Raw genomic sequence first — 25,171 nt, forward strand, 5'->3', positions numbered from 1 at the left:
GTTAACAGATGTCAAAAATGGTAAATGCCTAAGATTAAATTTCTAGCTGGTGGATGAACCTTAACCTAATTTCAGCAGACAAAAAATCTTCCCCGAGAGAGCTTCAGAAGATGGCGGAGGAGTAGGACAGAGAGAACACTTTCTCCCCCACAAATTCATCAAAAGAGCATTTAAACGTCGAGTAAATTCCACAAAACAACTTCTGAATGCCGGCAGAGGACATCAGGCACCCAGAAAAGCAATCCAACTCTTCGAAAGGAGGTAGGAAAAAAATATAAAAGACAAAAAAAGAGACAAAAGAGGGAGGGACGGAGCTCCGTCCCGGGAAGGGAGTCTTAAAAAGAGAGAAGTTTCCAAACACCAGGAAACCTTCTCACTGCCGAATCTGTGCCGAGCTTTGGAAGCACAGAGGGCAACATAACAGGAAGAAAAAATAAATAAACAATTAAAACTCGAAGATTGCGAGTCCTACGGTAACTCCCCCAGTGGAGAAGCAGCGCAGACGCCTGCAGGCGCCATTAACAAGCGGGGGCTGGGCAGGGAGGCGCAGCGCGCGCTGCATCGCTTAGAGTAAGAATCTGGCCTGAATACCCTGAGCACTATCTGAGCGAAATAATTTGGGCTAACAAACCAGACTGTGGGATATCTACTACGCGAAAAGCCAGCCCCAACCTAAGACCACCAGGCCCGCGCACGGAACAAAGAATTGAACAGAGATAGCCGGCTGCAGACCTTCCCCCTCCGGTGATAGGCAGCCAGAGCCGGAAGGGGGCAATCGCAGCCCCAGAGAGACATTATCTATAAAACTGTAAGCAGGCTTCTTTGCTAACTAAAACTTCTTGGGGGTCTGGACGGTTAACATCTGCCTAAGAAGGTGCGCCGGTTTTGCGCCCAGATAACCGAGTGGCGGGGAGGCGATAAGTCGCAGCATTGGCGCTCGCCAAACACCTCATCACTTGAGCTGCTCGGACCTGGGAAGAGCACAATACTCAGGCCCAACTGAGTCTGCGCCTCTGAGGACTATCCGAGTGCCTGAACCTGAGCGGCTTGGACCTGGGAGGTACATGCAACCCAGGGCCAGCCTTGGATTGTTCCCGGCGGAACAACCTAGAGCCCGAGCAGTGTGGGCAGGGAGGCTACACGCGCAATGAGCGGGGGCAGACCCAGTGTGGCTGAGGCATTGCGAGCGCACGCCAGTGTTATTTGCTTGCAGCATCCCTCCCTCCCTCCCCACAGCGCGACTGAACAAAGAGAAGAAATACAGTTCCACCCATCAGAACACTGACACAAGCTTCCCTAACCAGGAAACCTTGACAAGCCACCTGTACAAACCCACACACAGTGAGGAATAGCCACAATAAAGAGAACTCCACAAACTGCCAGAATACAGAAAGGACACCCCATACTCAGCAATTTAAACAAGATGAAGAGACAGAGGAATAGCCAGCAGATAAAGGAACAGGATAAATGCCCACCAAACCAAACAAAAGAGGAAGAGATAGGGAATCTACCTGATAAAGAATTCCGAATAATGATAGTGAAATTGATCCAAAATCTAGAAATTAAAATGGAATCACAGATAAATAGCTTGGAGACAAGGATTGAGAAGATGCAAGAAAGGTTTAACAAGGACCTAGAAGAAATAAAAAAGAGTCAATATACAATGAATAATGCAATAAATGAAATTAAAAACACTCTGGAGGCAACAAATAGTAGAATAACAGAGGCAGAAGATAGGATTAGTGAATTAGAAGATAGAATGGTAGAAATAAATGAATCAGAGAGAATAAAAGAAAAACGAATTAAAAGAAATGAGGACAATCTCAGAGACCTCCAGGACAATATTAAACGCTACAACATTCGAATCATAGGGGTTCCAGAAGAAGAAGACAAAAAGAAAGACCATGAGAAAATACTTGAGGAGATAATAGTTGAAAACTTCCCTAAACTGGGGAAGGAAATAATCACCCAAGTCCAAGAAACCCAGAGAATCCCAAACAGGATAAACCCAAGGCGAAACACCCCAAGACACATATTACTCAAATTAACAAAGATCAAACACAAAGAACAAATATTAAAAGCAGCAAGGGAAAAACAACAAATAACACACAAGGGAATTCCCATAAGGATAACAGCTGATCTTTCAATAGAAACTCTTCAAGCCAGGAGGGAATGGCAAGACATACTTAAAATGATGAAAGAAAATAACCTACAGCCCAGATTATTGTACCCAGCAAGGATTTCATTCAAGTATGAAGGAGAAATCAAAAGCTTCTCAGATAAGCAAAAGCTGAGAGAATTCTGCACCACCAAACCAGCTCTACAACAAATACTAAAGGATATTCTCTAGACAGGAAACACAAAAATGGTGTATAAATTCGAACCCCAAACAATAAAGTAAATGGCAACGGGATCATACTTATCAGTAATTACCTTAAACGTAAATGGGTTGAATGCCCCAACCAAAAGACAAAGACTGGCTGAATGGATACAAAAACAAGACCCCTACATATGTTGTCTACAGGAGACCCACCTCAAAACAGGGGACACATACAGACTGAAAGTGAAGGGCTGGAAAAAGATTTTCCATGCAAATAGGGACCAAAAGAAAGCAGGAGTAGCAATACTCATATCAGATAAAATAGACTTTAAAACAAAGGCTGTGAAAAGAGACAAAGAAGGTCACTACATAATGATCAAAGGATCAATCCAAGAAGAAGATATAACAATTATAAATATATATGCACCCAACACGGGAGCATCGCAGTATGTAAGACAAATGCTAACAAGTATGAAAGGAGAAATTAACAATAACACAATAATAGTGGGAGACTTTAATACCCCACTCACACCTATGGATAGATCAACTAAACAGAAAATTAATAAGGAAACACAAACTTTAAACGATACAATAGACCAGTTAGACCTAATTGATATTTATAGGACATTTCATCCCAAAACAATGAATTTCACCTTTTTCTCAAGCGCACATGGAACCTTCTCCAGGATAGATCACATCCTGGGCCATAAAGCTAGCCTTGGTAAATTCAAAAAAATAGAAATCATTCCAAGCATCTTTTCTGACCACAATGCAGTAAGATTAGATCTCAATTACAGGAGAAAAACTATTAAAAATTCCAACATATGGAGGCTGAACAACACGCTGCTGAATAACCAACAAATCACAGAAGAAATCAAAAAAGAAATCAAAATTTGCATAGAAACGAATGAAAATGAAAACACAACAACCCAAAACCTGTGGGACACAGTAAAAGCAGTCCTAAGGGGAAAGTTCATAGCAATACAGGCACACCTCAAGAAACAAGAAAAAAGTCAAATAAATAACCTAACTCTACACCTCAAACAACTAGAAAAGGAAGAAATGAAGAACCCCAGGGTTAGTAGAAGGAAAGAAATCTTAAAAATTAGAGCAGAAATAAATGCAAAAGAAACAAAAGAGACCATAGCAAAAATCAACAAAGCCAAAAGCTGGTTCTTTGAAAGGATAAATAAAATTGACAAACCATTAGCCAGACTCATCAAGAAACAAAGGGAGAAAAATCAAATCAATAAAATTAGAAATGACAGTGGAGAGATCACAACAGACAATATAGAAATACAAAGGATCATAAGAGACTATAATCAACAATTATATGCCAATAAAATGGACAACGAGGAAGAAATGGACAAATTCTTAGAAAAGTACAACTTTCCAAAACTCGACCAGGAAGAAATAGAAAACCTTAACAGACCCATCACAAGCATGGAAATTGAAACTGTAATCAAAAATCTTCCAGCAAACAAAAGCCCCGGTCCAGACGGCTTCACAGCTGAATTCTACCAAAAATTTAGAGAAGAGCTAACACCTATCCTGCTCAAACTCTTCCAGAAAATTGCAGAGGAAGGTAAACTTCCAAACTCATTCTATGAGGCCACCATCACCCTAATACCAAAACCTGACAAAGATGCCACAAAAAAAGAAAACTATAGGCCAATATCACTGATGAACATAGATGCAAAAATCCTAAACAAAATTCTAGCAATCAGAATCCAACAACACATTAAAAAGATCATACACCATGACCAAGTGGGCTTTATCCCAGGGATGCAAGGATTCTTCAATATCCGCAAATCAATCAATGTAATACACCACATTAACAAATTGAAAAACAAAAACCATATGATTATCTCAATAGATGCAGAGAAAGCCTTTGACAAAATTCAACACCCATTTATGATAAAAACTCTCCAGAAAGCAGGAATAGAAGGAACATACCTCAACATAATAAAAGCTATATATGACAAACCCACAGCAAACATTATCCTCAATGGTGAAAAATTGAAAGCATTTCCTCTAAAGTCAGGAACAAAACAAGGGTGCCCACTTTCACCATTACTATTCAACATAGTTTTGGAAGTTTTGGCTACAGCAATCAGAGTAGAAAAAGAAATAAAAGGAATCCAAATTGGAAAAGAAGAAGTAAAACTCTCACTATTTGCAGATGACATGATCCTCTACATAGAAAACCCTAAAGACTCCACCAGAAAATTACTAGAACTAATCAATGATTATAGTAAAGTTGCAGGATATAAAATCAACACACAGAAATCCCTTGCATTCCTATACACTAATAATGAGAAAACAGAAAGAGAAATTAAGGAAACAATTCCATTCACCATTGCAACGAAGAGAATAAAATATTTAGGAATATATCTACCTAAAGAAACTAAAGACCTATATATAGAAAACTATAAAACACTGGTGAAAGAAATCAAAGAGGACACTAATAGATGGAGAAATATACCATGTTCATGGATTGGAAGAATCAATATAGTGAAAATGAGTATACTACCCAAAGCAATTTATAGATTCAATGCAATCCCTATCAAGCTACCAACAGTATTCTTCACAGAGCTAGAACAAATAATTTCACAATTTGTATGGAAATACAAAAAACCTCGAATAGCCAAAGCGATCTTGAGAAAGAAAAATGGAACTGGAGGAATCAACCTACCTGACTTCAGGCTCTACTACAAAGCCACAGTTATCAAGACAGTATGGTACTGGCACAAAGACAGAAATATAGATCAATGGAACAAAATAGAAAGCCCAGAGATAAATCCACGCACATATGGACACCTTATCTTTGACAAAGGAGGCAAGAATATACAGTGGATTAAAGACAATCTCTTTAACAAGTGGTGCTGGGAAATCTGGTCAACCACTTGTAAAAGAATGAAACTAGAACACTTTCTAACACCATATACAAAAATAAACTCAAAATGGATTAAAGATCTCAACATAAGACCACAAACTATAAAACTCCTAGAGGAGAACATAGGCAAAACACTCTCTGACATACATCACAGCAGGATCCTCTATGACCCACCTCCCAGAATATTGGAAATAAAAGCAAAAATAAACAAATGGGACCTAATTAAACTTAAAAGCTTCTGCACATCAAAGGAAACTATTAGCAAGGTGAAAAGACAGCCTTCAGAATGGGAGAAAATAATAGCAAATGAAGCAACCGACAAACAACTAATCTCAAAAATATACAAGCAACTCCTACAGCTCAACTCCAGAAAAATAAATGACCCAATCAAAAAATGGGCCAAAGATCTAAATAGACATTTCTCCAAAGAAGACATACAGATGGCTAACAAACACTTGAAAAGATGTTCAACATCACTCTTTATCAGAGAAATGCAAATCAAAACCACTATGAGGTACCATTTCACACCAGTCAGAATGGCTGCGATCCAAAAGTCTACAAATAATAAATGCTGGAGAGGGTGTGGAGAAAAGGGAACCCTCTTACACTGTTGGTGGGAATGCAAATTAGTACAGCCACTATGGAGAACAGTGTGGAGATTCCTTAAAAAACTGGAAATAGAACTGCCTTATGATCCAGCAATCCCACTGCTAGGCATACACACTGAGGAAACCAGAAGGGAAAGAGACACGTGTACCCCAATGTTCATCGCAGCACTGTTTATAATAGCCAGGACATGGAAGCAACCTAGATGTCCATCAGCAGATGAATGGATAAGAAAGCTGTGGTACATATACACAATGGAGTATTACTCAGCCATTAAAAAGAATATATTTGAATCAGTTCTAATGAGGTGGATGAAACTGGAGACTATTATACAGAGTGAAGTAAGCCAGAAGGAAAAACATAAATACAGTATACTAACGCATGTATATGGAATTTAGAAAGATGGTAACGATAACCCTGTGTACGAGACAGCAAAAGAGACACTGATGTATAGAACAGTCTTATGGACTCTGTGGGAGAGGGTGGGAAGATTTGGGAGAATGTCATTGAAACATGTGAAATGTCATGTATGAAACGAGATGCCAGTCCAGGTTCAGTGCACGATGCTGGATGCTTGGGGCTGGTGCGCTGGGAAGGCCCAGGGGGATGGTATGGGGAGGTTGGGAGGGAGGAGGGTTCAGGATGGGGAGCATGTGATTTTTTTTTTAAATAAAATTTTTGGAGAAAAAAAAAAAAAAAAAAAAAAAAAAAAAAAAAAAAAGAGAAAAAAATCTTCCCCACCCAGTGTGAGACCCTCTTCTTTCTGGAAAGCAAGCTGTCATTCAGCAGTGGATTCCAAGGACAAATTTGTTTTAACATTTTTCCTTCAATGCCGCCACCTCGTGGACATCTGGGGGTACTATACCTGTGCTCCAGTCTATTCTAAGCAGAGCACGCTCAACTCTACCAAAATCAATCTCTTCTCTCAGCGGGGCAGCTACCCCTCACTTAGGGTTTGGGCAATGTGTTCTCGGTGTACATGATGCCAGTGAGATCCTCAAGCAAAGATTTCAAGCATCTCCAAGTCTTGACGGGATCAGGGCCACCAGCAGCGGCCCCAGGGACACCGGACTTTCAAGGAAGAACTGCTGATCCACCGTTTTGGGGAAAGTTTTCATCCTAGGGGAGGCCCTGTTTCTATCTCTAACTGTTCCCTTAGGGACTCACTGTATGTGCCGGAGGGTGGATGAGGTTAATCAATGGTCAAGCAAACAAACAAACAAAACTGGTCCACCAGAGTCCAGCTGTAACCAGTTCAGCTGAGTTCTCACCCACACTCAGGAAGCAATGGAAAATTACTGTTCATTTAGAGAAGAGTGATGTCATGGAAATAATGAAAAAAAAAGGAATCCTATTTCCCTAATCCAAACTCCCCAGCTCCTTCCTCAAAAGAAGGGCAGGCCAGTTCTGGCACTGATCCGGTTTTCACATAGTTAGTTTTCCCATGTTTGACAGCATCTGCTTATGTTATTGGTAGATTTATATTGTCTATGCTGATAACTGGAGCATAACGTAGTCATGGAAAGCAGGACAAGCTTTAAGTCAACAGCCAGGGTCCCCATACCCTTTCATCACCATTTACTGGGTCTCAGTTTTCTGACATGTAATGAGAATAACAATCAGTCATTTTCTGAAGGTGCCCAGGGCTGTAGTAGGAATTAAAATGAGAAAACGTATGTGGAGCACCTAGAATAATACTTGGTCCTTAGGAGCGCTCAGAATGTGTAAACTATTATGGCCTTAGCATGGGAGAAGATCTGCTGTAAAACATCAACAGGGAGCATAGCATTTACCCACTCACAGTGAAAGAAATTATTCTCACCTGTAAAAGATAAAAAAGCTGCTGATATGTTTCCAGTGTTTTTCTCCTCTCCTTACTCAAACTTTTGATCCCTTGGTTGTCAATGTTATTCAGTATTTCCATCTCTCCACCTTTTTTCTTATTCAGTTTGGTTCTGTGTGAAATTACATCCTGGAAAAAAATTTTTTATGGAATTACTACGTTTTACTCTGGTATTCTTTCCCCCCCCTTCCCTTCACCGACACTCTAAGACACACATAGCTGGAAAGATCAATTTTTCACATTCCCTCATGAAGAAACAAAGGAACAGAGAGTGTTAAACAGATTAAGAAAAATCCAAATCGTGGGTAAATTTGGCTTTTGTAATATTTGTTCTCCTAAGCTGTATGCATTTGTTCGAACATGTAATGTAAGCTCCAAGATACTTAAATAGGGAGAGAACAGTCTTTTCAAAAAATGATGCTGGGACAACTAAATATCCAGGTTCAAAAATTAAGAAGTCAGACCCCTACCTCACTCCATAAACAAAAATTAACTCAGAAGAGATCATAAAGAACTAAATGGAGGAGCTAAGACTATAAATCTCTTATAAGAAAACCCAGACAAAAGCTTTTGCTACCCTGGATTAAGCAATGGTTTCTTTTAGGGGTGTGTGTGTCATAATTTATTTAATCGTATTCCTTTCAATGAACAGTTTCTTTACATTTTATTAGTATTTCAGAGAGTGCAGTGAACCTTCTCATACATGCATCTTTGTACATGTAGGTAACGGTTTCCTAGCTACAACACCAAAGGCACTAGAAACAACAACAAAAAATAAAGTGGACTTCATAAAAATTAAAGCCTATGTGCTTCAAAGTACGCTATCAAAGAAAACAACCCATAGAATGGGAGAAAATGTTTGCAAATTGGGTAAGAGACTTATATTCACCATACACTATAAAGAGCTCCTACATCTAAAAATAAAATGACAACTCAATTAAAAAATGGGCAAAGGATTTTCCCAAAGATCATCTATAAATGGCTCATAAGCACACGAAGAGAAGTTCAACATTAATAGCTATTTGGCCGTTCCTCAGAAGTTAAACACAAGTTACTATGCATACACGCTCAGTCGTGTCTGACTCTTTGCGACCCCATGGACTGTAGCCTGCCAGGCTTCTCTGTCCATTGGATTTCCCGGGGAAGAGTACTGGAGTGGGTTGCCGTTTCCTTCTCCAGGGATCTTCCTGACCCAGGGACTGAATCTGTGTCTCTTGGGTCTCCTGCACTGGCAGGCAGGTTCTTCACCACTACGCCACCTGGGAAGCCCCCACAAGTTACTATATGACCCAGCAATTCCACCGTTAGATATATGCCAAAGGGAACTGCAAACTTATGTCCACAGAAAAATGTGTACGTGAATGCTCATAGCAGCTGAAAAGAAGAAACATTTCAGGTGTCCATCAATCGATTAATGGGCAAAAAAATGTGGCATATCCACACAATGGAATGCTATTTTCAATAAAGAGGAATGAGTACTGATTGATGCTACAACATAAATACTATGCTAAGTGAAAGAAGCTGGTCACAGCAGACCATAAATGTGTGATGATCCTGAACAGGCAAATCTATCATGACGGAAAGCAGATTAAAGGTTGCTATGGCTGGGGGTTGGAGTGATAGGTGATGATGTTAATGAGTATGGATGTTTTTCCTTTTCTTAAAAAAAAAAATTGAAATATTATTCACATATTATGAAATTTGTCCTTTTAGAGTACAATTCAGTGTGTTCCATGAAGACACGAGGTTGTGCAACCATCACCACAATTTTTAATTCCAGAACATTTTGGGGGGGCTTCTCTTTGGGGTAATGAAATGTTCTAGAATCAAATAGAAGTAAGGGTTGCACAATTTTGGGACTATACTAAACACTGCTAAACTGTAACCTTTAAAAGAATGAATTCTATCATTTCGATCTATAAAAGCTCTTGCAGAAATATGCAATGTAGAAATTAGAGATGGAAGAGAAAGGAAGCCTCAAGTATTTAACAAAATTAAGGTTCTCAGATACTCAGTCCGGCTCCTTTAACTATTTACAGGGACGGCTGGAAAGTCTGTGGCTGAAAACACTGTCAAGTGGTCATCTCAGGCTATTGTGTCCCCTTAAGGGGCTTAAAGAGTCATGAACCAGGGTAGGTCCTTTAGATAAGGATCCACCAAACATTTTTATGGAGATTCACAGTAAGAAATACATTTTACATCTTTTATCGGTAAACACACCCCCACATACCATACAAAGTGATACTCATCTTACTATTGGGCCACACTCTGATACTTCAATTTGCTTTTATTCTATTCCATTTTCAAATACTGAAGTGACACACTAAATTGATTTCATGACCTGCTGATGGCACATGTCTTACATGAAAGCCACAGCTCTAGGATGCTGCCTCTGCCACTCCACATTGGGTCACTGTCCCAGAGAGTAGGTGGTGAGAAAGTTGTTCTTCCCAAAACTTTGTCTGTCTGCCTCCTTGAGCTCTTAGCCCCAAAGGACTCTTGCAGCACCCGCTCCGGGAGACGGTGAAGGACAGGGAAGCCTGGCGTGCTGCAGTCCCTGGGATCGCAAAGAGTTGGACATGACTGAGTGACTGAAAGAGGACAATTTCGCCCATAGCTGGGGTCAGTTCATAGGTAGGGAGGAAAACCCTTGGAGCTTTGAGATTAATAGTTCTATGTAGTTACATCCACTGCCTTCTACATCTGTGTTTTTATTCTTTCTCATTCTCAGCTTGACGGGAGGTGGGGGCAACCTTGACGTAATCCTTTACTTATATTCTTCTAAAGGTTTATATGGGGAAAGAGGGGATTGCATTTCTATAAAAATTTTCAAAAGGCAACATTTCCCCCCTTATTTCACAAATGTGTAAAAATACATTCAAGATGAAGAAAGGAAGCATAATTATCTCCAGGTGGGCGCTCAGGAACAGTCTAGGCAGGCAGTGGCCTGATATCCTTATCTATGTATGACAGTGAAAGGGAAGGTCACTTAGTCACATCTGATTCTTTGCAACCCCAATATACAGTCCATGGAATTGTCCAGGCCAGAATACTGGAGTGGGCAGCCTTTCCCTTCTCCAGGGGATCTTCCCAACCCAGGGATCGAACCGAGGTCTCCTGCATTGCAGGCGGATTCCTTACCAGCTGAGCCACAAGGGAAGCCTAAGCATACTGGAGTGGGTAGTCTGTCCCTTCTCTAGCTGATCTTCACAACCCAGGAATTGAACCAGGGTCTCCTGCATTGCAGGCAGATTCTTTACCAATCTGAGCTATCAGGGAAGCCCAAGACATCCTAAGACAGCACTAGACTAACTGGCTTACAGCTAACTCAGGCTTCTCCTCTTCAAATAACTGATGATGTGTAGATCACACAGTCTCCCAAATACATGGGATAATTGATTATCTTGATTTTAAATACACAGTAGAAAACAATCTTGGTACTTGCAACCTCTCCATCACTGTCCCCCCTGCCCGTGGTCTCCCAACTAGTTTCAATGGGGTTAGTGCTGGAAACGGGAGACTTTTCCTTTGTTTTGTTGCAGACTTCATCTTTAGGGTCATATTTTTGGACATATACAGAAGAGGAGAGAGTAGGGGGTGGTAGGCAAGCTCCAGGGCAGAACTAAATTCCTCTGTATTACTAATATCAATAGATTTGGTCAAGACAGGAACTGGAAGATTCTTGAGAGTCCCCGGGACTGCAAGGAGATCCAACCAGTCCATCCTAAAGGAAATCAGTCCTGAATGTTCGTTCATTGGAAGGACTGATGTTGAAGGTGAAACTCCAATACTTTGGCCACCTGATGCGAAGAGCTGACTCATTGGAAAAGACCCTAATGCTGAGAAAGATTGAGGGCAGGAGAGAAGGGGATGACAGAGGATGAGATGGTTGGATGGCATCACCGACTCAATGGACATGAGTCTGAGCACGCTCCAGGAGATGGTGAAGGACAGGAAAGCCTGGCGTGCTGCAGTCCATGGGGTTGCAAAAGAGTCGGACATGACTGAGCGACTGAACAATTCTTATCAATAAATATTGTACATCTCGGGCAATGCTGGTTTGAAGAAGCAATGGCACTCAATGTACTTCTCAATGTTGCCCTAATTGCCACCATCTTTCCCCTCCCCCTGGTAACATACTATCTGCATGCAGGTAATATGATAGTGTACACACACTTTTGTAGAAGGCGTGAACTAGGACAAAGGGCTTGGGCTTTGGAGTCATAAAAGTATGGGTATCCACAAAGCATAGGAGCTTTGTGACCTTGCTCAGGTTAACCTCTCTAAGGCCCAGTTTCCTTAAATCTATAAAATGGGCTTAATAATAGCAATCTTACTGAGTTGATGTGAAGGTTAAAAACAATCCATGTAAGGCATTTAGCACATTTTCCAGTAAAGAAAAGGCCTAGAGAGGTTAAGGAAACATGTTCATATAAGCAATGAAGGAGCTTTATTAAGCAGTAAATGTCAATCCTGGGTCTCAGGTAGCCCTGGCCTGCAAGTCTGCACTCACATGATACAGTACAGCCACCAATGGGAGTTTCAGTGATTCAAGGTTCCCTTCCATTTCTACTTCAGTCTTCCTTCAAGCTAATTAAGAGTCTAGACATTTCTTCCTCCCTATACCTCCCAGGAACTTCACATCAGGTGGCCAAAGTATTGGAGCTTCAGCTTCAGCATCAGTCCTTCTAATGAATATTCAGGACTGATTTCCTTTAGGATGGACTGTTTTGACCTCCTTGCAGTCCAAGTGACCCTCAAGAGTCTTCTCCAACACCACAGTTCAAAAGCATCAATTCTTTGGCACTCAGCCTTCTTTATAGTCCAACTCTCACATCTATACATGACTACAGGAAAAACTATAGCTTTGACTAGATGGACGTTTGTCAGCAAGGTGATGTCTCTGCTTTTTAATTGCTTAGTTTTTTTCTTTTAGCTTCAGATCAGTTCAGTTGCTCAGTCGTGTCCAACTCTTTGCGATCCCATGGACTGCAGCACGCCAGGCTTGCCTGTTCATCACCAACTCCCAGAACTTGTTCAAACTCATGTCCAGTGAGTCAGTGATGCCATCCAACCATCTCATCCTCTGTCGTCCCCTTCTCCTCCTGCCTTCAATCTTTCCTAGCATCAGGGCCTTTCCCAATGGGCATTCCTGCTAGAAACCTCACAAAGTCAGTGGGCAAGTGAAATAGCTAATAGTGGTTGTAAGCAAAAGGAAAAGTTAGGAAAAAGAAACAGGTAACTGAAGTAGAAGTTTTTAATACACGGTCTAGGTTTGTCATAGCTTTTCTTCCAAGCATCTTTTAATTTCATGGCTGTAGTCACCATCTGCAGTGATTCTGGAGCCCAAGAAAATAAAGTCTGTCACTGTTTCCATTGTTTCCCCATCTATTTGCCATGAAGTGATGGGACCAGCTTCCATGATCTTAGTTTTTTGAATGTTGAGTTTTAAGCCAGCTTTCTCACTCTCCTCTTTCACTTTCATCAAGAGGCTCTTTAGTTCCTCTTCGTTTTTAGCTTAATTGTATATATATATTTTACAATAAATGAAATTTCACTGTTTTATTTTCTTCTCCATTATATTCCAACCCTTTCTATCTGCCCTGAAATATTCTTCAGAAGTGATTTTTTTCCCCCAGTGGCTCTGTAACATACCTGTTGGACTGATTCTATTACTTGCTGTTTCAGGGTGTGGGTTGTTTCCCACTATTTTATCACTGCAAATAAAGTTTCAACTGTACTATTCTTATTATCACATGAAAAATCCTACTATCAATGATAAGATGAAAGAGTATGTACTTATCACTAGTTTAATCAGTGCTTGATAAATATTTGGTGTTGAAGGATATAAGTTGAAGAACTAAGTTTGTTTCACAATGCTATCAAGTAGTAATGCTTTATTGATTCTGGTATTTGTGAATTCTTTTCCTCTCTAAGTAATCATGGTCAGCTTTTTTTATTTGCAAATAAAAATCTTGACTTCCAAGGAAAAAAAGTTAGTAATGCTTTAAAAACATGTTAAACACTCATAAAGATCTGAAAATCTGCCACGCTTGCATTTCCACAAGCTACATATTTCAACTATTTATTCTTTTGCAAGTAAGCCTTTATTTTAAAAGGCAAGACATTTCCTGTTTACGACTTTATGGGAATAGGATAAAATAGCAGTTTAAGGCTATAAAAGGCATTCTCTGAGGGACCTTCTGGAATATATTATACTTAAAAGTTTTCATGTGTGTTGAACAATATAAACATATACTGTTTTTAAAGACCAAAGTACTATTGTTTTTCTGGATAAAATAATGAAAATAGAGTTAAATGCAGAAAATTTAAATGTGTAGTTTTATTCCTTAATATTTAGGAAAGATGGTCATTTCTTGCCTTATGAATTGTCTCGTTTCCTTACTTTCTCTGCGGTGTTTTGCTGGGATCACTGTGAGGTGAGTACACAGGAGCGAGGCACTCCCACGGCCACGGAGCTGGCAGCCTCCTGTGACCGCTCATCTCCCAGTTTCCCAGAGCCGCACAGCTGACTCTGCACCTCTGACCTCTGTAGGCTTCTCAGGGCATCCAGGGGGTCGGCTTCCCTGCCTTGCCTTACAGGCTTTCTGAAAACTGACATGGCAGGGGAATAGGGGACATGGAGAGAGGTCTTGTCCTGGAAGTATCCTTCCCTTGGGTAAAAACACTTTTCACATGGTATTTGGAGCTCTGACACCAGCAGGTTTCTCACAGATACAAAACGACAGTGTTATTTATTTAGAGGCCATTATTAGGGAGCAACTGAGCACAGACCCCCCGGGCACGTCAGGGAAGTGCCGCTCTGCAGGGGTCATCTGGGAATGGCGTGGGTGGGGTCCACATCTGACGGGCTGGAGGACACTGCTGGCTTCCAGCGCGTGGGCGCTGGGAGGACAGATGCTCTGAGGCCCAGCTGTTGGTAGGCTGGGCCTGTGTCATATCTCACATGGTTGGATTTTCTCATGTCCTGCTGGTCATTCATGTAGGTCAAAATTCAGTGTATAACTGCTTGAGCCTAGAATCTAATCATTTTACATATAAGTACAACATAGATCCTTCAGAATTTTAATATAAACTTAGTTTTCTAGGACAGCAATTCCCCGACGTGTGGTCGGGGCGGAGGGAAGACCACACTTTGCTCATTCAAGGAGTTATTACCCATGAGTTATTACCCTGTTCTCCATTTTGGAAAATGAATTCATGGACAGTTCCACCACTCTCCTGACCAGTCTCATCTGTAGCTCTCTCCATCTGTAGCTCTCTCCATCTGTGGTTATTCTGTGAAGGGGGCCAAGTCTCTGGTAACTTTATCACATCTAATGGCATCAGGCCCATGTATTTTCATATTGAAATATTTGTTTTTAACTATAAATTGTGACAGATTTTATTTTCTTGGGCTCCAAAATCACTGCAGATGGTGACTGCAGCCATGAAATTAAAAGATGTTTGCTCCTTGGAAGAAAAGCTATAACCAACCTAGACATCATATTAAAAAGCAGAGACGTTACTTTGCCGACAAAGGTCAGTCTAGTCAAAGCTATGGTTTTTCCAGTAGTCAGGTATGGTTGTGAGAGTTGGACTATAAAGGAAGCTGAGTGACGAAGAATTGATGCTTTTGAACTATGGTGTTGGAGAAGACTCTTGAGAGTCCCTTGGACTGCAAGGAGATCCAACCAGTCCACCTTAAAGGAAATCAGTCCTGAATATTCACTGGAAAAGACCATGATGTTGGGAAAGATGGAAGGCAGGAAGAGAAGGGGACGACAGAGGATAAGATGGTTGGATGGCATCACCTACTCAATGGACATGAGTTTGAGCAAGCTCTGGGAGTTGGTGATGGACAGGGAGGCCTGGCATGCTGCAGTCCATGTGGTCGCAAAGAGTCGGAAACGAGTGAGTGACCAAAATGAACTATAAATTGATATCTTTCAATTTCTCTTTTATAGTTATAGAGAGGCCTTAGTCTTGCTATGAAGGGACATATGTAAGTAGGTTTTATTTCATATAAACTTCCTTTGAGAATGATAAAGAAGCCTTACCAAATGTTATCAAAGAGGGGAAGGCAAAGAATTTTCCAGGTCAGTTCTGTCTGAGCATCATTAAATGGTAATAAAAATGGTAAACAAACTTTGGGTCACTCGTTCTGGACTCCAAAGGAGCTTAGCTGGACCAAGAGTGATCTGGGCACATATACGAGCATCTTCTGTCTGCTGGGAGCCAAGAGTCCCAGAGACCCCACTGACCTCCAGTGTGATCCTGTTCTTCACCAGGAGCCCGATCTTAATGTCCATCAGGTTCAAGTCTTTCTCCAGCTGCTGATTGCCTCTGATCTTGGTCACCACTTCCTCCCTCAATCGGGCTACCTCCAGCTCTTCCTGGAAATCCAAGTCGCTTTGGTCCAACAGGTATACAAATTTGCGGATTACTCTCAATGGGGGGTTTTCAGAGCCAACTGCAAGGAAAGGAAAGGAGTGCTTCAACTGGGCATGCTTGAAATGATCAGTAGGAAAGAAACTAGGTCTTTAAAGAAAGCATTATCAGAAAAGACAGCAATGGTGGTGCTGGGCCCCACAGTGAATCATCCCGCCTCACATCAAATATAACGTGTCAAAGGAAACTGATCATATAAACACATGCAGGCCACTGAGAACGTCTGCCTCACAGTTTCCTTGTTATCCAGCATTTGTTTATCAGCCGTCTCTCACACTGTTTCCAGGACTCCCACACTGAGGAGATAGCTCTAGCTATTGGTGTCTTATTGATGAGGAATCTGGGAAAGAATGCTAACACTGAGCTGTCCCGGCTCTGAGAGCTTGTGGCTGAGCCAGATAAGAGATTTCTGTTCTTGCTGCAGGAAGCAGAAAGTGTTTGCTTTTTCAGTCCAGAAGATTTTGGGGGAAGGAGCAGGAATTAGGTGAAAGGGGAATTAGGAAAGGTCAGTCAAGGGAGAACTGTAAGGTCCAATAGGAGCCAAGAGGACAACTGGAACGCATGTTCTGCTTGGCAGAAACAAAATAATTTTAGAAATGGAAATTGGGTCCCTGTCGTTTCAGCATGAACCAGGGAGGGCTCTCAGCACCTAGGAGACCAGGCTTAGTCATGGTGAGGGTATCTGTGTAAATTCTACCAAGGGCTTTTCCTTAGTGCCTTGAACCTTACTGATGCTTTGATTCCTCGGCACTGTGACTTTGCAAAAAAGCCAACTTTTTAAAGGTGTTTAGTGAGAGTGACTCTGGGTAAATTATAAGAGGAAACAACTGGACCTTCAGTGCTGATGACAGGACACATCAACGCAAAGAGAACTGGAGAGAGCCCAGTGTGGTTTTGGCAGCCTCAGCCAACATCCTGTCCTCTACATCAGGGCTCTATTCAAGCTTCCTTATGTTAACAGTGCTGTTAGGATGTGTGGTGTTCTGTCACTTAAGAAATACAGAGTTCAATCAACAACGCAAACAATTAGCAGCATGAGCCCAGCACAAACAGCCAACTCTAGAGTCATCTGTATTACTACTGTGCCTCTTCTGATGTATTTATCGCTAGCTATCAAGGAAAAGCATCAGAGGTCCACATCTGTCTCCAGGCTTGGAATCTACTGGATAATAATACCTCACATTCCACTAGATGGCAAGTTACCGTGGATCATGGACCCTTCACTTCCTGATCACCAAAGCATATGTGAATTTATTTTTCTACTATTTTACCAAAGATGCTGTTGGTGACATGACCATTTCAGGAACAGCCTGAACCACACACCAGAGCTCAGTTACATAGCCGAGAGAACGTAAGCCATCTCATGTGTGTCTAAAGTTCTCTCTGCGTGCTCCAGAGAATTGTGTATCATTTTGTGTGCCAACAGGGCAGGTAGAAACAAATGAATAATTTAGCTTTACAAATTATTATGGTTCAAATGTAACAGCTCCTCTGTCAACAGTTGGCTTTCTGGCATCTTCATATCTTCACATCACTTTGTGGTAACTTTCGTTTCAGGAAACCACTCAACTTCACAGTCAGCCCTTACAAGGGGCCAGTTAAAGTTCTAGCAAGTTCCAAACCTGAATGCATTCAGTGCCTTTCTGGAGGAAATGGGTGAAAATGAATAATGCCAGACTAATAAAAGTGATGTTTTTCAGCTTAAGAAAATGCCTTAGTTTGATGAAGGTGCTGAATTGAGAAAGAAATGAAAATTTACAGTTCAGTTACCACAAAGCTACCTTATTTGCCAAAGCAGCTTTTATCTGATTTATTCACTAACACAGTTTCTGTCTTCTACGCTTTAATAAGAAATCACTTAGATTTTTAGCTGGAATTCCTTCTATCTTTTTAACTTAAAAAAAAAAAGTAAGCAAGTGACAAAAACTACCACAAAGTTATATATGTTCTACTTATTTACAAGGTATCGGTCGGGGGTGGTCTTGAGGGAAATGGACAGACGCTAAATTATGTGAAATTGGTTTGTAATCTCACAGCTGAGTTTTCCTTTCCAGATCTAGCACTGTTTCTACAATTGTCTACTTTACTGAATATACAATTTAGGGATGGATTTTTGTCAATAAAGTATTCTAAATGCTAGCATAATTTACATTAAAAACAAAACAAAACAAAACACAAAACTACCCACAAAAACCTGTTCCCTAGAAGGAGAGGAAAAGCAGCTTGTGTGTGTTTGGAAAAACTATCCTTAATTTACCTATTTTAGTGTGTCAGGGCTCAGAAAACAAACCCCCTCTTCAGCTTTCTTGTAAAAAATTAAAGAAAGATATCTACCAATGGAGACATGAATCTCACCAATTGCAAAGTGGAGCAGTGTGACATTAGAGAGACACGTTCTTCCCTCAGTCTGCACGCTGGATTCTGGAACCTAGCAAGCAAGGCAGTATCCGGAAGATTCCACAGCTCGAGGCAGAACCTGGCCTTTGAGGCTGCTAGAGACTTTTCCCTTAACAAGTACCGGGGAGGGTCTTTTTGGGTCATACAGTTTGCTCCATAAGTCAGACAGACTTTTAACAATAAAAGGTGTTGGCGAAACTACTTACTACTACTGTGCTAGGAACATTACTGAGCAATATTTTTATTTCTTTCAAAAAAATTAATAAGACACAAGATAGTTACAGACAGCATAATGGCCACTACTAAAATACACAATGATGTGTTTTGCCCTCTCAAAACTAATCCTGAATGACCTAAATATTTGAAGAATCTGGGCAGTACTAATAAACTTATCAGCAACCTCTTCTAGACTTAATCTAGGACATGCTATTTATCACATGTTCTTATGATAATTAGAATGTTAAAAATTCAGCATATAAAGAATGCTTCACTGTGTAAAAGAAATGAACAATAGAATAACAATCAGGAGCAGAGCTGAAACTGAAAAAGATGGCACAAAATGTGAATGCTCTTTCTGGGTGATTTTAATTTTATTTTTCTGTTTTCCAACTTTCTGCAAGTGACATACTAGTTATAAGGAAGACAGTTTAAAAACCACAGGGACTGTGAAAAGTCTAAAATGAAATTACATGAAGATGTTTGTAATTTTCTTTGGGAAGTGAAACTATGTGCTTTTCCCCTTCTTATTCATATTTCCAAATTTCTTATATGACTATGTTTTGTTATTAAAATGAGAAGAAAAAAAAAAAAATCACAGGCCAGGTAATAAATTAAATGGTATTCAGATGTAAGTTTATCTTCTGGCTAACTCTTTTGCATTAAATTCCTGTCTCTAGCTTATTATTATTTTTTTTTGAATACCTGTAAGAGGTCCTTTCATGACTGTTTTTCACGATTTTCTTTTGAAATACATAGTGAGACAGGCGTACAGTTTTTATCTTGACCTCCTGCCAGTGACCCCATGACTGACAGGCTGCAGGAAACACCAAAACAGCTCTGCCAAGAAGCCCCCACTGAGCCCACTCCTGCGAGGTCCTTCCCACAGCCCTTGATGAAATGGTCATGGGGACCGCGTCCTGAGGCTGGTGCTGTGGGTATGAGCCTGCCAGCGCTGGGGGGCCTCTTGTGGAGGTGCGGGTCGGCATCGGCTTGTCACAGGGACGGGGCCCGGGCAGCAGTGGTCCTGGAAGATGCCCCTTGGCGTGAGCCCTCTTTTTTTTTTTTTTTATTATTATTTTTTTTAATTTTATTTTATTTTTAAACTTTACATAATTGTATTAGTTTTGCCAAATATCAAAATGAGGTTGCCATTAACCCTACCATAGAGCCCATAGCTAGCTCACATTTAATAAAAAATATCAGCATTAATGCCAACTCCTTTTTTTAAAAATTGAAGTATAATTGAAGTCTATCATTAATATATATACATATCACTATATATTCTTCACAAAACACCTAACACTAACACAGCACTGTAAATATATATATATTTTGGCCAAAATTGGGTTTTTCCATAAGTTGTAGCAGAAAAACATATATATATAGATATATAAATTTTCAGATTCTTTTCTATTATAGGTTATTATAAGATATTGAATACAGGTCCCTGGGCTATATATAGTAGGTCCTGCTGATTATCAATTTTATATATATTAGTGTGTATCCTAATTTATCCCCTCCCCTCAACATTGTCCTTTTTTTTTTCTTTTAAGAAATCCCATCTACTGCCCTTAACCATTCCACTTTGATCGAAAGGCCCGTTTCCTGTCAATGACATGCTCGGGTCTGAGATGGTCAAAATCTACTGGCGATAACGTGTATCCACTGACGTGAGCAGATGGAAATAACTTGTGCTTGCTTGGCCTATAAGGAATGCTTTGTTTCGGAATGCTCTACTTACCCAGTGTTTTGTAGTCATCTCTAGCTTTGCTCGCTCTCAATAGAGACTGGATTTTCACAATTTCATTGTTCTGCAAAAGAAGATGACCAGTCACAACCTCCCAGAGTTCCATCGACTCCACTGTTTTAGAATTCAGCACTCTTCAAAAACTGACGGCATTTGAAGAATGGACACTATTTAGAACTGACAGTATTTAGATGTGGCGTAGTCAATGTTTATTTTTGCATTCTCTTTGAAGAAAGGGTCAGATAAGTTAGCTAACAGTATATAAACAAGATTGCAAAGGGATTGTCTAAATAAAGATATCTAAAGAGGGAAAAGAATTTTACCATTAAACTTAGATGGTCCAATCTATGTTCACATATCTATTCTTCAAAAATCCTGAAAAAATTCCTCCTGTGGGCTTACATTTAACTGGTCAGCAATAATTAAAAACGTTGCAAGCAAAGTTGGAAAGTCCTTCATTAGTACCCTTTCTCTCTGGCATAACTAGCCCACGTAAATTTTTCCTCACCCATTTCCTTTCCAGTTCTGAATGAAGTCTTACTCTGAACAAAAAAATGTAAGAAGCCTCTAAATAGTACCACAGTGAGTTCTAAAATCCATTTTTTTCCTCCAAGCATTTGTTTATACCATTTAATAAGAATCATTCAATGCTAACATTCACAAACTATTCATTTAAGTTCATTCTCAGGGAGGACAAATTTCCACATGTGTGTCTCTTACATGAGCTCTGAAAAACTGCAGTCGTGAGAGGTAATTCCTTCGTGCTGTTACCATCCGGTACCAGGACTGAATCTAAAAAATAAGTGAAAAAGAGAAATCCAGGCAATTACCAAACCACCTTTCATATGTCTCTATGTAGTCTTTTAAAAATAATATCGATAATTTGATAAAAAAGCAAAAATCAGCCATCCACCAACTAATAGACATCTACAGCCTCATTTTTTTTTTTATGAAGAAATCATTTTATTTATTTTTATTTATTTTATTTTTTAACTTTACAATATTGTATTGGTTTTGCCATATATCAACATGAATCTGCCTCATTTTTATCTCCTACTTCTTTCGTTGCTTTTCCTCCGAGGTGTTCAGAACATGTTACACATTATGGTGGAGAAGGTAATGCAGCTCTTTGTACTATTTTGCTTTAATCTCAGTAAATAAAAGCCAAGCAAGCAAGGCATTTTGCTTAGAGTTGCAAAGGGTCAGGGGATCAAATAAAACTAAGTTCAGAGTTGCTTCCAACACCCCTTAAATGCAGCCAATACTTTTTGGGTCTTTACAGGAAAACATTTCAAAAGGTTTCATGAGGGACGCCCTGTGACCCATGGTTTTCTGGGTGAATAAGCATGTGTTCCATGGTGAGCACAGGGTATTTCCAAGTGTAACATGTTCAGGAACTCATAATGCAAAAGGTCTAGACCATGTCATTCTCTATCCTCATATTAAAAAGTCTTAACAAATCTCCTCTGACTTCACCTCTCTCCAGCCCTACTCTTCTGAGTCTTACCTGGATTTCCAAGTTTCTACAAGCTCACTGCCAGATAGTTCTTTAGTTTTCAGCTCTGACAGTGGGCACCCCAATGGCTGCTCTTCCTCTAAGCTTGGAGCAACCAGCCTGGATTGGAAGCTGGGTTAGATGGGCTTATCTACTCAATACAGGCTCTAACTCAGTTGTACTTCCTTCTTATCATTGGTTTTGCATTTGCCTTACAATAAGGCAAATAAGTTTATACTGTTAAACCTGAACATTCTAATTATTATTAGAGAAGATCATACAAAGAACATGAAATAAAGCTGGATTTCTTCCAAATCAATTTGGACTTTTTAGAGGAGAAGCAGGTGCAAAAGTAACTGCGGTTTTGCATTGTTGAACTTTGCCATTTGGTACTGGAATACGTTCTTAAATAAATGTGGCTATGCTATACATAATTTTCATGGCCATTTCTTTATTTAAAAAAATTTATTTTTAATTGAAGGATAATTGCTTTACAGTATTGTGTTTGTTTTTGCCAAACATTAACATGAACCATCCATAGCCATCATATTCTTTTTTTTTTTTTTTTTGCTGATGACTTATTACTCGCTGTGTATTTTATGTTTATTTTAGACTATGGAGATGATGTTAGACAAAAGCACATTTGAGCGATTTTCTTATCTGGTTTCAAGATGGATTGCAAAGCGGTGGAGACAACTCGCAACATCAACAATGCACTTGGCCCAGGAACTGCTGATGAATGTGCAGTGCAGTGGTGGCTCAAGTTTTGCAAAGGAGACAAGAGCCTTGAAGGGGAGGAGCATAGTGGCTGGCCATCGGAAGTTGACAATGACCAACTGAAAGGAATCACTGAAGCTGTCCTCTTACAATGATACAAGAAGTTGACAAAGAACTCAGTGTTGACCTTTCTATGGTTGTTTGGCATTTGAAGCAAACTGGAAAGGTCAAAAAGCTCGATATATCGGTGCCTCATGATCTGACTGAAAATTTAAAAAACTGTCATTTTGAAGTGTAGTGTCCTCTTATTCTATACACAACAATGAACCATTTCTCAATTGGATTGTGACGTACATGTGAAGAAAACTGGATTTTATACAACTGGCAATGACCAGCTCAATGTTGGTCCTAGCACTTTCCAAAGCCAAACTTGCACCCAAAAAAGGTCATGGTCACTGCTTGATGGTCTGCTGCTGGTCTGATACACTCCAACTTTCTGAATCCCAGTGAAACCATTACATCTGAGAAGTATGCTCAGCAGCTGGCATCCGTCAACAAAAAGGGCTCAGTTCTTCTCCATGACAATGCCCGACCGCACGTCACACAACCAATGCTTCAAAAGTTGAACGAACTGGGCTACAAAGTTTTGCCTCATCTGCCATACTCACCTGACCTCTTGCCAACCAACTACCACTTCTTCAAGCATCTCGACAACTTTTTAGCAGATAAAATGCTTCCACAACCGGCAGGAGGCAGAAAATGCTTTCCAAGAGTTTGTTGAATCCTGAAGCACATATTTTTATGCTACAGAAATAAACTTATTTCTCAAAAATGTGTTGATTGTAATGGTTCCTATTTTGATTAGTAAAGATGTGTTTGAACCTAGTTATATTGATTTAAAACTCACGATGTGAAACCGCAATTACATTTGCACCAACCTAATATTATAAAGAGACAACATAGTGTTTTGATGGGCCTTCTTGAAGATGATCAGCTAAGTGAGGGGGGAGGCAGGACTCAAACTCAGGACTTGCTTCTGATGTCAAGTCTCAGACACAGTCTGTCTTCCAGAAGCAAAAGGAGAATGAAGGGAAAAGTTTACATGCTTCCTAAGGTAGGAAAGAGTGTTTACCTTCACAATAAAGCGAATATTATCAATGAACATTTGTCGCCTGCGTTTATATGCTTCCCGTTGCTTATATGCCTTCCAAAAAGCCTGTAGAAAATAATGAGTTACAGAATTACTTACATGTCACAGTTTATTTTAGAAAGTGCAAGGACAGAGTACATCACAAGAGACACTGAGTTGGGACAAAGTCAGGAATCCTCCCTTCCAGATCTCATCTGGACACCATCTCATCTGACTCCAGGTGGACACTGAACTGGGCAGAGCACACCTGATCACAGCTGGGGCTTGTCCCAAGTTGGTGAAAGGAATTACCAGGTGGAAGCCCAGGTTCTGCTTTGAAAGCGTAATTTTAACAAGGCCTTGAGTGATAAGAAGTAATAATAAAATGGAATTGTCCTGAAATATACAAACAGATCAACTTGGTGCTCATATTATTTGGTAGCATTATAAGATGCCTCAGGGCTTCTCAGGTGGCGCTAGTGGTAAATAACCCACCTGTCAAAGCAGGAGACATAAGAGACGTGGGTTCAATCCCGGGGTTGGGAAGATCCCTTGGGGGAGGGCATGGCAGCTCACTCCAGTATTCTTCCTGAGATAATCCCATGGACAGAGGAGCCTGGTGGGCTATAGTCCATAGGGTCGCAAAGAGTTAGACACAACTGAAGGGACTGAGCATGCATGAGATACCTCAAAATAATGACTAGTAAGTATCTTTACTCCAGCAAGCGAGCCACTGTGATCCAGATCGAAAAGGAAGATGACCCTGGATTCCTGAGAGCAGGAGTGCTGTGATGATCTTTCATTATTTCATCTGTTTTTACATAAGGTTTAATGAGGCTTCATCAATATACCTTTACTACGTTATCAGCTTAACGAGAGCTTTTATAGGAAACATTTACAAAAAGTGGACACAAACTGGTATCTTAATTTGTTTTTTGTTCTTTTCTGGGCTGCTCTGTGCAGCATGCGGGATCTTGGTTCCCTGACCAGGGATCAAACCTGTGACCCCTGCAATGGAAATGCAAACTCCTAACTGCTGGACTGCCAGGGAACTACAAACTGGTATGTTTAGAATGATCACATCCATAGTTGTTATAAGTTTAGTCCAACTCATTTTTGAGAATCTGTTTATTGAGACATATCTTTGTAACTCACTGCACTGCTCTGATTTTCTTTTCCAAGTTAGAACTGAACTAAACACAAATTCTGTGTTTAGTTCAGTTCAGTTTTGTCTGACTCTTTGCGACCCCATGAACTGCAGCACGCCAGGCCTCCCTGGGGTCCATCACCAACTCCTGGAGTTTATTCAAACTGATGTCTATTGAGTCGGCGATGCCATCCAACCATCTCA

General features: G+C 40.3%; 1 protein-coding gene across 2 annotated transcripts in view; it reads right to left on the reverse strand.

The window, feature by feature from the left end:
- IQGAP2 (IQ motif containing GTPase activating protein 2) overlaps positions 1 to 25,171 on the reverse strand; it is a 314,063-nt gene that overhangs the window by 40,452 nt on the left and 248,440 nt on the right. For both annotated transcript variants that reach the window (XM_086323182.1, XM_086323183.1), the window contains exons 18-22: positions 23,824 to 23,907; positions 21,200 to 21,271; positions 20,474 to 20,543; positions 15,930 to 16,138; positions 7,645 to 7,794 (exon numbers count right to left, since the gene is read on the reverse strand). In XM_086323182.1, coding sequence (XP_086179308.1) covers positions 7,645 to 7,794; positions 15,930 to 16,138; positions 20,474 to 20,543; positions 21,200 to 21,271; positions 23,824 to 23,907 — 585 coding nt within the window. The remainder of the gene's footprint in view (positions 1 to 7,644; positions 7,795 to 15,929; positions 16,139 to 20,473; positions 20,544 to 21,199; positions 21,272 to 23,823; positions 23,908 to 25,171) is intronic.

Source organism: Bos grunniens, chromosome 10 (genome assembly GCF_055505025.1).
Source record: "Bos grunniens cultivar Pamir isolate PY7600 chromosome 10, Bosgru_T2T1.0, whole genome shotgun sequence".
NCBI lineage: Eukaryota > Metazoa > Chordata > Mammalia > Artiodactyla > Bovidae > Bos > Bos grunniens.